General features: G+C 45.9%; 1 protein-coding gene across 1 annotated transcript in view; it reads right to left on the bottom strand.

The window, feature by feature from the left end:
- LOC135821683 (uncharacterized) overlaps positions 1–6,716 on the bottom strand; it is a 24,948-nt gene extending 18,232 nt beyond the window's left edge. The window contains exons 1-2 of the mRNA XM_065334681.1: positions 6,630–6,716; positions 3,280–3,315 (exon numbers count right to left, since the gene is read on the bottom strand). Coding sequence (XP_065190753.1) covers positions 3,280–3,315; positions 6,630–6,716 — 123 coding nt within the window. The remainder of the gene's footprint in view (positions 1–3,279; positions 3,316–6,629) is intronic.
- Between the last annotated feature and the right edge of the window lie 6,919 nt (positions 6,717–13,635).

The raw sequence follows: 13,635 nt of genomic DNA, 5'->3' as shown, positions 1-13,635 counted from the left end.
CAGGTTACTCTTGCCCACAACATCAAGTACATCCGCGCTCCCCTTCACCTGCAACAGCCTCACCTTGCACGACCAATCACAGTGCAGCCATATGCACTACGACACATGAGAACATACACATTGAGAACATCACACACATACCGACACACCAACTCACCCATCAACCTATCCCTTCACAATTTCAACCAACTACCCCCCGACCTGCGTGAAACAAATAGCAAGCATGCGTTTAAATCAATGGCGTCTAGCCTCATTCTATCATCCATATGCTCCTGTAGTAGCTCACACTGTACCCCATCGTGACCCCATCCCCCCTGCAATGTGTTGATTTCGTTACTTGCTAGACTGATTTTATATGATTCTGGACTGATTTGAATCATATCATCTTCCTTATTGGCCATGGGCCATCGTGGAAATAAAGAATAATAATAATAATAATCTATTTCAAGCTCCCGCGTAGGGAACAACACCCAATTCCTCATGTATCGTCGAAGTCCCTAGGAACCTGCTCTTTGCATAGCTGGCCCCAGTGCCGGCTTGCGACTAGATGGCAAGCAAGGACTTATTCTTCTTGTATCCAGGTGTCAAATTTTTCACTCTCAACCGTCTCACTCAGTGCTTATTGGTCGCAACAGGTCACCAGCAGCAGGCGCATTGCTTCTCACTTTCCATTGCCAAACCACGTTAGTCTCAATTAGGTTGGTTCAAAAGCCTTTTGTACTGGCAACATGAATTGTGCATATCCTCAAACAAACTCAAGTATAAAATTACAAATAGAGCTATGAACGCAATCAATGGCGAACGGTCCTGAGCGCTTGCTCACTTCGTCCCAGGTCGGAGTCCATGAATTGTGCATATCCTCAAACAAACTCAAGTATAAAACTATGAGTAGAGCTATGTACGCAATCAATGGCCAACGGTCCTAATGGCTTGTTCACTTCGTCCCAGGTTGGAGTTCCTGGTGGACTGGATATCAGCATCAAGTATGACCATGTCAGCCTTGAGGGAAACGATCTCACACACTGTGTGGAAGCTAGAACTAGTCGCATGCATAAGAAAACATGCTTCAAGGTAACAGGTGGTCACAGAGGATCACCAAGGCATCTTCATTTGAGTGGAGCTTTCGAAATGCGAACTGAGTATCGAGTATTTCATTAACAGCTTCAAGATGGCGGACCAGCTGCTACTGGACAACCTTCTCCAAGACTTTTGAGAGTATTTGCAGCAGCAATATTGGCATCTATCACTCCCTTAGTATTGGCTCCCGTAGATTTTTTTGCAATACCTAACGGGCCATCCGTAATCATCGATCTTTTCACGAAGAGAAAAAGTTTCGTTTACGGGTGGGTGGGTTGAGGAGAGTTTCGTGATGAAAAATGCTGAAAGCTCAAACATCAGTCCATTCTACCTGTCAAGTCAATGTATTTTTCGTTCAAGGGGGTGGGTGGGTGGGGGAGGGTCATAAATATACTTTTTCGTTTCGTGAAAATTATCGATAATTCCGGATTGCCCCTAAGCAGTCAAAATAATATTCCTGCATATTTCACTCCTTAGGGCTATATTAACAGCATATTCTCGACTTCCTTTTAGGGATTGAGCACATGATTTGGTTAGTCGTGATAAATCTAGCATTGATTTCGCATTAGGTCAATAATTATAGAAAATAAAAACCGCGTAAAAGACTTCGGCTTCTCCTCAGTCTTTTACTCAGCTTATACTTCCTATATTAACCCCGTACTCCGTAAATATTAAATGCTTGAATACTTGCTTCCAATCTCTCTTGAGTACATCGGCACATACTCTACCCTTTTCCCCTTTGTTTTGTTGTTCAGTGTCACTTCAGTTGTCCTCTTCCCCTGATTATTAGTAGGGCTGTGTTTGCTAGTAAACAAAAAACCCAAAAAAGTACAAGGCTCTGCCCTACATGGTTATTGAGCACTCTTCGGACAGTGAAACACACCACTCGTTTACGTCTATATTAAGTATGCGTTTGCTGAGTGCTGTCGGGTCACCTGCTTTGTAGAGTGGGCATACGGCTGCACTTTTAAGGGCGTCTTGGACCATTCCAATGCTCAGCAAGGAATGTGTTACTCTGTTAATCATCCAACATATGAAGTCTATGCACTCATACACGTACACTTTTGCGAATTTCAGTTGAAATATTACTACTCTTTTTCCACTTTTGAGGCATTAGTGACGTCACATGCCACATAATATGAGGAAAGACCATTGTAATTATTATACGGCCTTTCCTGATGTATGTAATCAAGCACGCTCAGGAGGTCATGATGGCTGAATCCTGCCCGAGCCTGCAGCCCAAGGGCCGTAGGCCCGAGGGCTGCAGGCAAGGGCAAGATTCACCCATCAAGAGACAGAGCGTGCTTGATTTGATTTCTTACAGCGCGGAGCAACATATTAGGGAAGGTCAAAGGTCGAAAGGTCGGAACAATATTCCCAAGATACGTCAAACGGTCCTAACATTCCCGAAATGACGTCAAACGGTCCTGAAACTCCCGAAATTACGTCAAACGATCCTGATGGCCATATTATGCCCGCGGCGGGAAGATGGCCTATTGGCCATGGCCCCAGCAACGATCACGTGTCATGTAAGAACAAAATGTACGTGATTAGAAGTTAAGCGGGATTCACAGAAGCTTTTTTTGCGATGCGACGTGATCTGCGACGGACGCGTGGGATGCGAACTCGCGAAATACCATTCACAGAAGAAGACAGTGATGCGACAACATCTTGCTGATTTGGCTACGTCACCATGATATTCGCGCGGTTTGATACAACTTGTACAAATTTATAGGCAACTCTTGAACCTTTGTACAACTTTGCTGTAGAAAAGGTCAAAATCGTACGCCAAATCGCTTGTCGCATCGCATCGCATCGCAAAAGTTGAGCCAAGCTCAACTTCTGCGATGGCCCTGTTGCGGCAGTTGCGTGGGGTCCGCGATGGTTGCGATTTGGGGATTTCCCGGTTTCGCGGCTGTCGCATCGCGTGTCGCATCGCAAAAAAGCTTCTGTGAATCCCGCTTTATGGACAATTCGACATTACGAGCACTACCCGGTCCCGGACCGCCCGGAGAAACAAGGTACCAGACTCGTAGTCGAGCTTCCAAGTATTGTACGCAACAATTCACGGTTCGCTGAGACTCGGTTGGAGGCCCAGTTTTTCGCATCGGTAGGAACGCCACCATTCCCCAAGGATGACTTGCACTGCACATGTGACAAAAATAGTTATTTTGAACTGTGTACCGATAGTGCAGTACTCACCAAACTGTTTGCCACACAATGCTTCGTCGTCTTCCACTTTTATCGGCTGAGTCCTGTATTGCCTTTGGCGGATAACCTTCAGGGTTGCCAAGCGATGGTGAAGAGAGCCTAGCTGCTACAGAGGCTGCTTTCGCAGAGAGCATTCGGCAACAGGCATCCGGTCGTCCACGCCATATCCATGGAAAACGTCTTTAGCTGTTGCTTTCCCTACAACACGCAGGTCAGCAGACTCCCTGAAGAAAACTTGGAGTCGGGAGTTTTAGAAACTATGTGTACTGGTAGTAACTACTAGACTTGGACCACGGCATTATGGAGCCCGCAGTCGGACTAGTAGTCGACTGTCCCGGCGAGGATGAACGACCAGCCAGAAAAGGAAATGTTCAAACTGCAACGAGGTTCAAGTATTGCGGAGTCTCGGTGTAGATCTACATCCGTGACGACCTACATCTACATCTTCACTCGCGAAAGCGCGAGCGCAAGTGCGGGCTTTACCCGCGCTCAGGTTCATCACTCAGCAGTCATGTCAGAGTCATCTGCGAGCGGCGAGTTCACAGAACTAAAGTTACTTCACACGTCCTTGAGTCGAACGGACATAATAATTTTACACTTTTTTTATGTCTGTCACTCTGTGTACACGGTGTATATGTGTGAAATGTTACCAGTATCCCGCGAGCGTGACCACCACCTTCTGGTGTATGTAAACAAATTGTTGAGCAGGCCGGGGCGTAGGAAGCAGTTTAATATTGGTGCGGCGAAATTGTGAGAGGGGGGTCCGGGGTCGACCCCGGGATTTTTTTTGAAAATTGGGCCCAAAAAGGCCATATTTTAATGCTACAGAATAATATGAGAAATAAAAATATGCATGCTGATGATACATGTACACCGCATTGTCCATGTAAAACATGGTACCTGTACAAGAGTCGACAAGCCATCAACAAGGTTGAAATGTAAAAAAAATAAATAAAAAAAATTCGAAAATTATTGGTCCGGCGACCGCCGGGCCCGCCGGACCGGTTCCTTCGCCCATTGTTGAGTGGCGGAACTCGCTCAGACCTCTGATCAGTGTTACCTAGTTACTGTGTGCATGACTGCATGTGCAAGGCTACAAAAGTAATGACTGTGCTACTTGTGAAGTAGTTGTGTACTACATGTACTCAGTAGTGCAGCGCTGGCAACTGAAATCCAGGGGGTCGGATTTCAGTTGCCAGCGCTGTACTACTAGACACGTACATGTACATGTACATGTAGTAGTAGTAGCTACTTTTATACAGTCGTCCAGCACTTTATAAACCAGCACCCTCGCTAAACCAGCACAATTTTCAGTAGCCAAAATGTCCTCTTCATGCACATTGCAGCAGTAAATCAGATTTGTTAATCCAGCGCCCTCCCTAATCCAGCAGATTTTCAGTGGCACAAATCGTGCCGGGTTATAGAGGGACCACTGTAACCGAATACTAGTTCAAAAACTAGTATTAGATAAACCTTGTTATAGTTCAGAAATGTTGTTAGATTGACAGCATGAAACAAGGTGGAGGACACTGTGTTCGGAAACAGTGACCTTACTACAACCTTCCGCGGTTGGCAGAGCCTACCCACGGCCACGTCGGGACATCAACCAACCCCGTCTACAGAGAGCACCTTCTCGCGACAGTGTCATGGTGATGACAAAAAACTGTTGACAGCTGACGAGCTGAGAGAAGGTCGCCATGGGCAGAAGTTGGAAGAAGTTTTTTTTATACAAGTTGAGGTTTCAGTGGCCGCTTGACCACCAGGACGACATTATTATTATTATTATTTATTCATATTTTACTAGGGCAGTCCCCACAGACCTATGGTCTTCTTACAGGGTGCCCTAGCCACGTGAAGATAGCGGAGCGAAATGCAGCAGGTAGGGATATGGTGCGAATCGCGGCAGGGAGGGCGTTCCATCGGTCAGCTCCAAGATAAGATACAGAGTTATAGCCAAAATACAATCTGGCATGGGGCAGTACCAGCCCGAGCAATTCCTGAGAACGGGTAATTCTAGCAGTGCGGGATGATGAGACAGCACGAGATCAAGAAAAAGAGCGAAGAATACAAGACGAACGTCAGTAGTAGTCTCCTACCACCCTAGCATAATGAGGGTCAGAACCGGGTGCGACACCCATATGGTTCAGATGGTCCGCAGGGACCAGGGCTCTGCCAACCGCGGAACGTTGTAGTAAGGTCACTGTTTCCGAACACAATGTCCTCCACCTTGTTTCAAGCTGTCAATCTAACAATATGCGTGAACTATAAGAAGGTTTATCAAATACTAGTTCTGATCTAGTATTCGGTTATAATTATAATACCATACTATCCTTTGCCACGATAGTAGGCGAAGCTTGACCAACCTAAGTGCCAGACTTCTTTCCCCTGACAAAACAAGTTTTCTCGAAGAATGACTCACATTCAAGAGCAAGAGATGAATACGTGACTGACTGAACTACAACTCTATGTTACTTGCTTTTTCCAATCTTGATAAACTAACTAATACTTACCACGTTTGCCTGTATGACGCATGCGTGCAGTTTGCAGGACGCCCTACGCACATCAGAAGCTGTACACTTGTATTGTTGAACTACACTACTGCTACTACCGTACTGACAATACTTCTTGACGCCCAGGCCACGGCTAACTACAAAAAAACAACCTCAATCCAATGGTTGGCTGTTTTTTGAACTAGCTTCCACCATGCTGCCACACATTGCTACTATTTCAATCACATGACACATAGTACCTCACTCCCGAAGCCAGACATTGATCAATGCAAATAGTAGCCATGTAGAATTTTCTATGCATACTCCTACCAAGTCTAGTAGTTCCTTTGAAAAGGTCAAGAAATTTTCTTTGAGGTAGTTGTCTATGAAGAGACAAAATGTCTTCCGCAGTTGGACATGTCCACGTTCACCCCAGGATTAACTCCACTTGATATGAGTTGACACCGGAGGTAAGACGTACTTCAAGCTCGTTTTTTCTCTAAATGTGTGAGTGTATGCACGTAACTAACAAAACTGCATGATCAAATTGAGGCACTTGTAGTTGTTTAGGTTTGCAAATGAAATTCAAGTTTTTTTAGCCATGCAAGTTTACGTGACAACATCAACAACATGCGAGTTAGTTCCAAGCGGTACTGATGAAGGTAACCAACGTGTTGCAAAATTGAAGCAGTTGCTCAGGTTTGTAGTTGAAATTCAAGTTTTCTTGACCAGTACCAATTTACTTGACAACATCAACAACAAACAAGTTAACTAGTGGAGGCAACCAACGTGTAGCCAGGGTGTTCCGACGTGGTGAAGGCCTACCTATGGCGACATGGGGACATCACCAACCCGTCTACAGAGAGCACCTTCTCGCGACAGTGGCACGGAGATGACAAAAAACTGTTGACAGCTGACGAGCTGAAAGAAGGACGCCATAGGCAGAAGTTGGAAGAAGATTTTATACAAGTTGAGGTTTCAGTGGCCGCTTGACCACCAGGACGACATCAAGAAAAAGAGCGAAGAATAGAAGACGAACGTCAGGAGTAGTCTCCTACCACCCTATCATAATGAGGGTCAGAACCGGGTGCGACACCCATTATGGTTCAGATTGTCCGCAGGGACCAGGCCTCTGCCAACCGCGGAAGGTTGTAGTAAGGTCACTGTTTCCGAACACAGTGTCCTCCACCTTGTTTCATGCTGTTAATCTAGTAGTTGCTACTTGCACAAGTAGACAAACGTTGAACAGCTGGTTCGGGATCGATTGCCGAATCCCTGCATATCGCGCATGCAATGCGGATATCCGGATGTGCTTGTCAATACGTCGTGCAGCATATTTCACATTAATAATTAACTGCAATCGTTGAATGCAAAATCTGCGGTACACTGTACATGCGCGTCCGATCCATCACACATCGATAAATGCCACATTCTGGAAACTGCACATGGAGTGCTGGAGCTGCGGAAGAGCTGGTGCTGAACAAATAACTTCTTTCGATAGGGAAGAGAGTCAGTCCGCGCCACAACGCAAGCTCAGGATTTGGGTGTGATCAGATTGTTTACAGGTAGCTTGGCCCTGGCTGCACCAGGAGGCATGATACGAGTCCAAGGAAACGCATTTCTTTTCTTTCTGTTTTCACACTTCGGCCCGTTTGACTACGACAGTATTCACCTCGTCTGGGGGTTAGACGTGGGGAAGTTGCCCTGCTGACCGGCGTGCGAGCCCCCCTTTCGGCAGTAAAGTGATGACAGAAAACACAGGGCGGATAGCAGTGGATAGAGATGCACGCCTCACGCAACGGCTCTCTCGCTACCTCTTTGCCGGTCGGAAAACTAGTACTGAATTTTAAAATGTTAGGAAACATAGTATGCAGTATCAGAACCACTACAGAATACTCTAATAGTAAACCACTTTCCAAAACCCGCGACGCCATTTTATTTTACACGTATAATTATGATGTAAGGTCCAATGACGTAATACCGACACTTCATCTTAACCTCCTCGGCTAAAGGAAAGTGATTCGAGTGGCCGCATCCACTCCAAGGCACTTCAGAAATCACAGGCGATTTTCTAACATCTGGGCAGCGCATCATCATCATCATCATCGATGAACTGAAGCAAAGATACTACGGGTGCTACAAGGCAGCAACTGAGAACTACATGTGTAGATTTTATTCCATTACAACAAACTGCAAGTTCCCTCGACGACTGGAGTAGAACGGAAAGTCGCCAACAATCCCAGGGTGTCATTGTCACCATAGGCATTACATGGGCTACGCGACAGGCGAGAGCTGATGTTCTTGTAATAATAATATTATTATTATTCTTTTTAACTGGTTTGAGGGAAAGAGACAAACGGGAAAAGTCGAAGAAAAAATTGACTGTCACCACCAGGACTCGAACCAGGGACCCTCGCTTGTAGCCAGCGATGCTCTAACCACTGAGCTATGGTGTAGTCGTCATCCCAGCAGAGGCCGTTCAACATTTTCTTCAGACTTCGTAACTCACACTTCCTGTGAATCCACACAGGCGGGTGGGACGCAGCCCTCACTGTAACCAACACACGTCACGTACCAACTAGCACGCGGGGAGCCCCTAGTCATAACATATTAACTGGTTTGAGGGAAAGAGACAAACGGGAAAATTATTCTGTTTACTAGGACAAACATCACAGACTACCAAAGTCTTTTCCAGGGTAGTCCACCCATGTGTCAGACAACAACTAGTACTAACTTGTCTTGATGTACATGTATGCCGATGTCACGATTTAACGTTATGCTTGGACAGGGCGCCAGGCACACACTGATGGTGATGGTTGAACAGGTGATAAGATCAAGAGGAGCAGTGCGTGTTTTTCACTGGCGACCAGTGGCGTAAAACATGTTTGCTTTGCAGTTCAGCAGACGTTGTGCGGGCAATGATAATAATTATCATGGTATTTACTCAGCTTTTCCTCCATTTCGAGAGAAATGCTTTTATCAAAGTGACTCTGTGACTTGAGCCTAGGTCCCGCTTATTGTGTGCGAAGCGAAATAAACAAAAACAAACAAGCAACAGTTACTCTACTGTGCTACCTACTCTACATCTAGTAAGTGTGAATGCAGAGAGAGTACTCCCTCGAATCTCGTCTCAACTTGAGGCTTTTTATTTTTGTTTTCCGCCTTATTCATAAGCTTACAAGTCCTCTTCTTTCCGCAGTGTTCACCCTCCAGTCGGCTGCTACTTGCACCGAGAGGCGCACTAGAGGGCAATCATTCCCTTCACTTTCTTTGCCCGCTGCTACCACTAGATAATAGATATGGCATGTTCTCTATTTCTTTCCTTGGTGCTGATAGGTGGAATTCTCTGCCTGTCTCGTGTCGTCAGGTTGAGCATCTATCCGTTTTTGTTCCGCTCTGTAAAGAGCACTTAGGGTTCCCTGTAACAAGACGGCAACGTCTGTAGGACCTTCCCTATCAAAATAATAATTAAATTCTACTACTACTAGAGCAGGGGTGGGCCGAGGAAAAACCGGAAAGAAAGTGGCAAATGATACTGAAGGTGGGGATGCACAACCAAGTAACAGGTCTAGAAAGTGTGAACATAGATACCGATGTGCTCGAAGTACATGTGTGTGTGGGTGTGCCTGTCTTTTGTACGCATCCCGACTTGCCTCTGAATTTAGATTTGTTCCTTCACCCACCCCTATCCCTACCCCACCCCTGTTCACACAGACTGGAACTCTCGCACTTCATCTTACTAATTACACTTCACCTCTATATCCCCAGTGACTTTACTCAACTCAGTGCGCTGATAGTAATATTATCATCACACACACAATCATGATGAAAAAAGAAGGACAAAATGTTACGAGTTATGACTAACTGCCCACCAACGTAACCAGATCTTATACAATCAGCGACAGTTAGTCATAACTCGTAACATTTTGTCCTTCCATTTTTCATCATAATTTAATTGGCTCACCATCCGAGTTCAACTTTACACACACAATCAGTAGGTCTTACCATTTTGCTAGGCAAACGTATGAGCGCGGCGTAGACAGTAACGTGTGGCGCCGACCTTGGACTGACCTCAGCCCCAGGGCAAGAATGCAGATGTGCACGGGAGCGAATCGACAACAGAGAAGGCAAAACACCTCGCTAATCCTAAGGACGATGCGTCCAAGCAACCTGCAAACTAGAGTGAACCTTGACTCACTTCCTACCTGAGAAAGCTGTAATGTGGCCTTGCCCAGACGGTCATGACTATATGTACCGTCATGCATTATTCGTCCAGTACGCTGTATGGGCCTCTCTCGAATCTTATGTAGTGCTAGCCAAAGAGTAGTAAAATACCGGTATTTAAATACTCCCTGGTGCTGGCCATTCGTATCCGACTGACGTCAGTTTATTGTTTTCCCCCAGGTGATACATCAAGGTGCAGGTCCCTGAAGTGAGGTTATTAATTTTTGGTACCGAATGCGCTTGCCACTGCGGGAAACCTCTGTGACAAAGGTGAATGAAGCCAAAAGATGAAAGCCACTGGCTACAACCAAGGAGCGTTTCGGAGACAGCAGCTAAACTAAAAACAATGTGCTGCGTGATTATCACCTTACACATCCAAATGGATGCTTTGCACATAAATACAAAAAAAAACCGTAACCACGTACTTATACCTACCTCTCTACAAACAGAGCCAATATATTGAGGTCAGGTGCGTGATTGAACGTCAGTTCAACTGTATGTTGAGTTGCATGATTCCATACCGAAACGCTTCAATTCAAGTGGTTGTCCCATGCACAATGGGACCTAAACACTAGGGCAGCCTGTGCGCCCATGTCACCGTGAAGGTTTGCTTTTTCAGCGCTATATACGTAACCTACGTTTGTGAATAGCGATCCTCGGAAAAACAGCAGTTTATCCTTGTGAATGGACTCAAATGGAGAGCCTAGGATTAATGTATAGAAAAGAAAAGAACCAAAGAACTGCAGGTTACGCTATAACGTCCACTAACACCACCAGTTACTTTACAAATCAGCTCATGCGATACAGGACCGGCGGAAACAATATTTGATTGGTCCACACCTAGCCTTTCATTCTTTTTTGTATGACATGGCGGGCATGACACAAGACCTCCCAGCAGTAGGCAAAAGGCAGGTCCGGCCATGGCCGGACCAACCGGAGCGGTTCCGCCGGATAGTTACTAAGTATTACACGTACACGACACTGACCAACGCTACTGATGTTCTACGTGTACAACTAACTGCCAAGAAGTGCTATAGGGTTGAGTGACTGGTAGTTGGTGGTCCATGTACTCACAGCAGAAGTCGTGCAAACCCTTCTACAGTCAACAGTACGACTACCAGTGAAGTCAAAGAACTTTGTTTGTTTATTTACGGATTCTCCAGAGGTAAATGGATACCTGTCATGGGAGTCTCACCAAACCAATAAAATAATGAAAATGAAACTTTATTGAGAAACCTATGGATGATTACTGTAATACATGATCCGGAGAGATGAAAAGAAAATTCGAAAGTCCACGCATGCCCACAGGCAATAATCACCTATTGGCTATTGCTCATCACTTCTTTTACAGATTTGGTATTATGGAAAGTTTGGAAGCCCCCTCGATAGGAGAAAGCCTTCGGGGAATCCTTAAGTGTTAAACAATAAAGATTTCAAAATTATTACTGAGTCGCACTTACACGTACTTCAGTACTAGCAAAGCAGATCATTATTTTTACGAAGAGTGAAGTCAGGGTCTGTAGTGGTAGATCGGCATGACATTGTAGATCAACCGGTATGTACTAGTAGAGCATTTCGACATGTGCTGGCAACCAGGTATGGACACCCGACTACATAGTCATTGCATCCACTCTGGCCACGCAGAGACTATGCATGACATGTAGTTAGTGTGGCTGGATCTTTTTGTAATGCCGGTGTGCACGTCAAACCTGCTTACAAAAGCAATACATGTCATGCCCATGTTTACAAGTTACTACATTTTGACTTCAGGCAGCCTCCCCTGCCTCCTTCTGTCTACGAGGTACAGGCGTCAATTGCAAACAGTCGTCGAGGTCAAGTACCCTCATTTTGCTCAAGGCATCAAAAATAACGAGCTGTATAAACGCATGCACCAACTCCCAGCCCCTACAGTCCATTTCAAAACTATAGACGCGTAGTGTTTTGCAAAATTCGATGGGATTTATTAAAATGTTTTTAGTTTTTTCTCCAGATTCCGTCTCTGCATCGCTTCACAACTCTGGCTATATACTTTGTTTTCGCTACAATTGAAGTTTATTTTAGGCCAGGTTTTCCGGTTTTACATGTAATTTCTGTTTTGAAGGGTTTGACCAGTTTGTTTTAAGGGTTTGACCAGTTTGTTTTAAGGGTTTGACCAGTTTTTTTCGGATTTTTGCTCCTGCTGAGACAGTGCTGCGCCTAGACCATCGCGGGTGCATTTTTGTACGGGTCCTGGTAGCCTCGTGGTTTCGATCCGTGATTTCCAGTACAAGTGTGGCGCATTCGAATCCCATCACGCCTCCTGCCTTTTTTCTCTTCTTTTCTGCATGTTTTGGATCTTGTTGGGTGAAATACAGTAGGGATGATAATTATATTTTCTCTTTTTGATTTGATTTGAGCCTCCCTGTTCCCTTCGCCTGACACAACCAGTGACAGTGGTTTCACTCACGCCAGTTGCAAGGTGAGTTCGACGACGAGGATTTCGGATACTCAAGCGTCAATCAAAATCTATCTCTTGAGTCTTGTTTGAAGAAACAATGAACACGACTAATCATATCTTTCTCGGCATCACTGCGATTCTTACGGGCCTTGGAAGCCATTACAGTCAGGCACTCAGAAAATGCAAAGTCTCAAATCTTCTTCTTGTTTGCATCTTCTCAGACTTTCCTCACACCTTGTCATTTGCGACTTTGCGTGTTATGCATCTTTTGTATTTCCCGCGGCGACGAAGAAAAACCTGAAAACACATCTGAAAACCAGAAAACACTCATGCAAAACTCACGGATGTCGTGCGCTACAGTACGTACGACTCGTACGTATGAGTTCACGCGTCTATAGTTTTGAAATGGACTGTACTGTAGGGGAACACATGGCGAGAGCGAAGAGGCGGCTCTTTGGCCATGTCCCGAGATTGGAAGACGATGTACCAGCACACGTTATGATGGCAGCATACTCCGAAAACCCAAGTTCAGCTGCACCTGGCGGGGCCGGCCATGTACCACTCTGCCACTGAGCCCGGGAGTGGTGCTTTCTCTTAGAATAGAGAGGGTCAGAGCCGGGTCTAACACCCATACGGTTCAGACGGTCGCAACCGACTGGGACTCTACCAACCGTGGATGGTTGTAGTAAGGTCACTGTTTCCGAACACAGTGTCCTACATCTTGTCACATGTTGTCAACCAACAACATGACGTGTACAGTCGTGCACAATCATTGTGATGTCAGTGGTGCACATTACTACAGTCGTGGACATGGAAATCCGGTCGCACGTCTAGCGGCCTCAGGGCGCTGGCCATGCAGCCGTGGATAAGCGGTACACACATGCATTCATGCGCGGCACCGCGCTGGTCGCATCGGATCAACATGTGCACTGCATGCACGCAGCGTTCTGTACGCGCTGAGGGCGCCGGCCCCGGTCAATCGACTGGAGTTCCATGTCCACGACAGTAGTAGTGTACAGACACTCTTGTCCTGTCTTTTGGAGACGCGGAAGCGCGATGCGATGCAATGGGTTGAGTTTGCGACGTCGCATTGGCTTCACAAGCCATCGCAAACACCCAAACGCAAAGATTAGTTGAGACAAGGTCAACTTTTCGCGAGAGCGATTCGACGCGATGGTGCATCACACACACGTGCAC

This window comes from Sycon ciliatum, chromosome 7, assembly GCF_964019385.1.
Source record: "Sycon ciliatum chromosome 7, ocSycCili1.1, whole genome shotgun sequence".
Lineage (NCBI taxonomy): Eukaryota > Metazoa > Porifera > Calcarea > Leucosolenida > Sycettidae > Sycon > Sycon ciliatum.
Note: the sequence above shows the minus strand (reverse complement) of the source record. Positions and strands in the feature narration are given on the sequence as shown.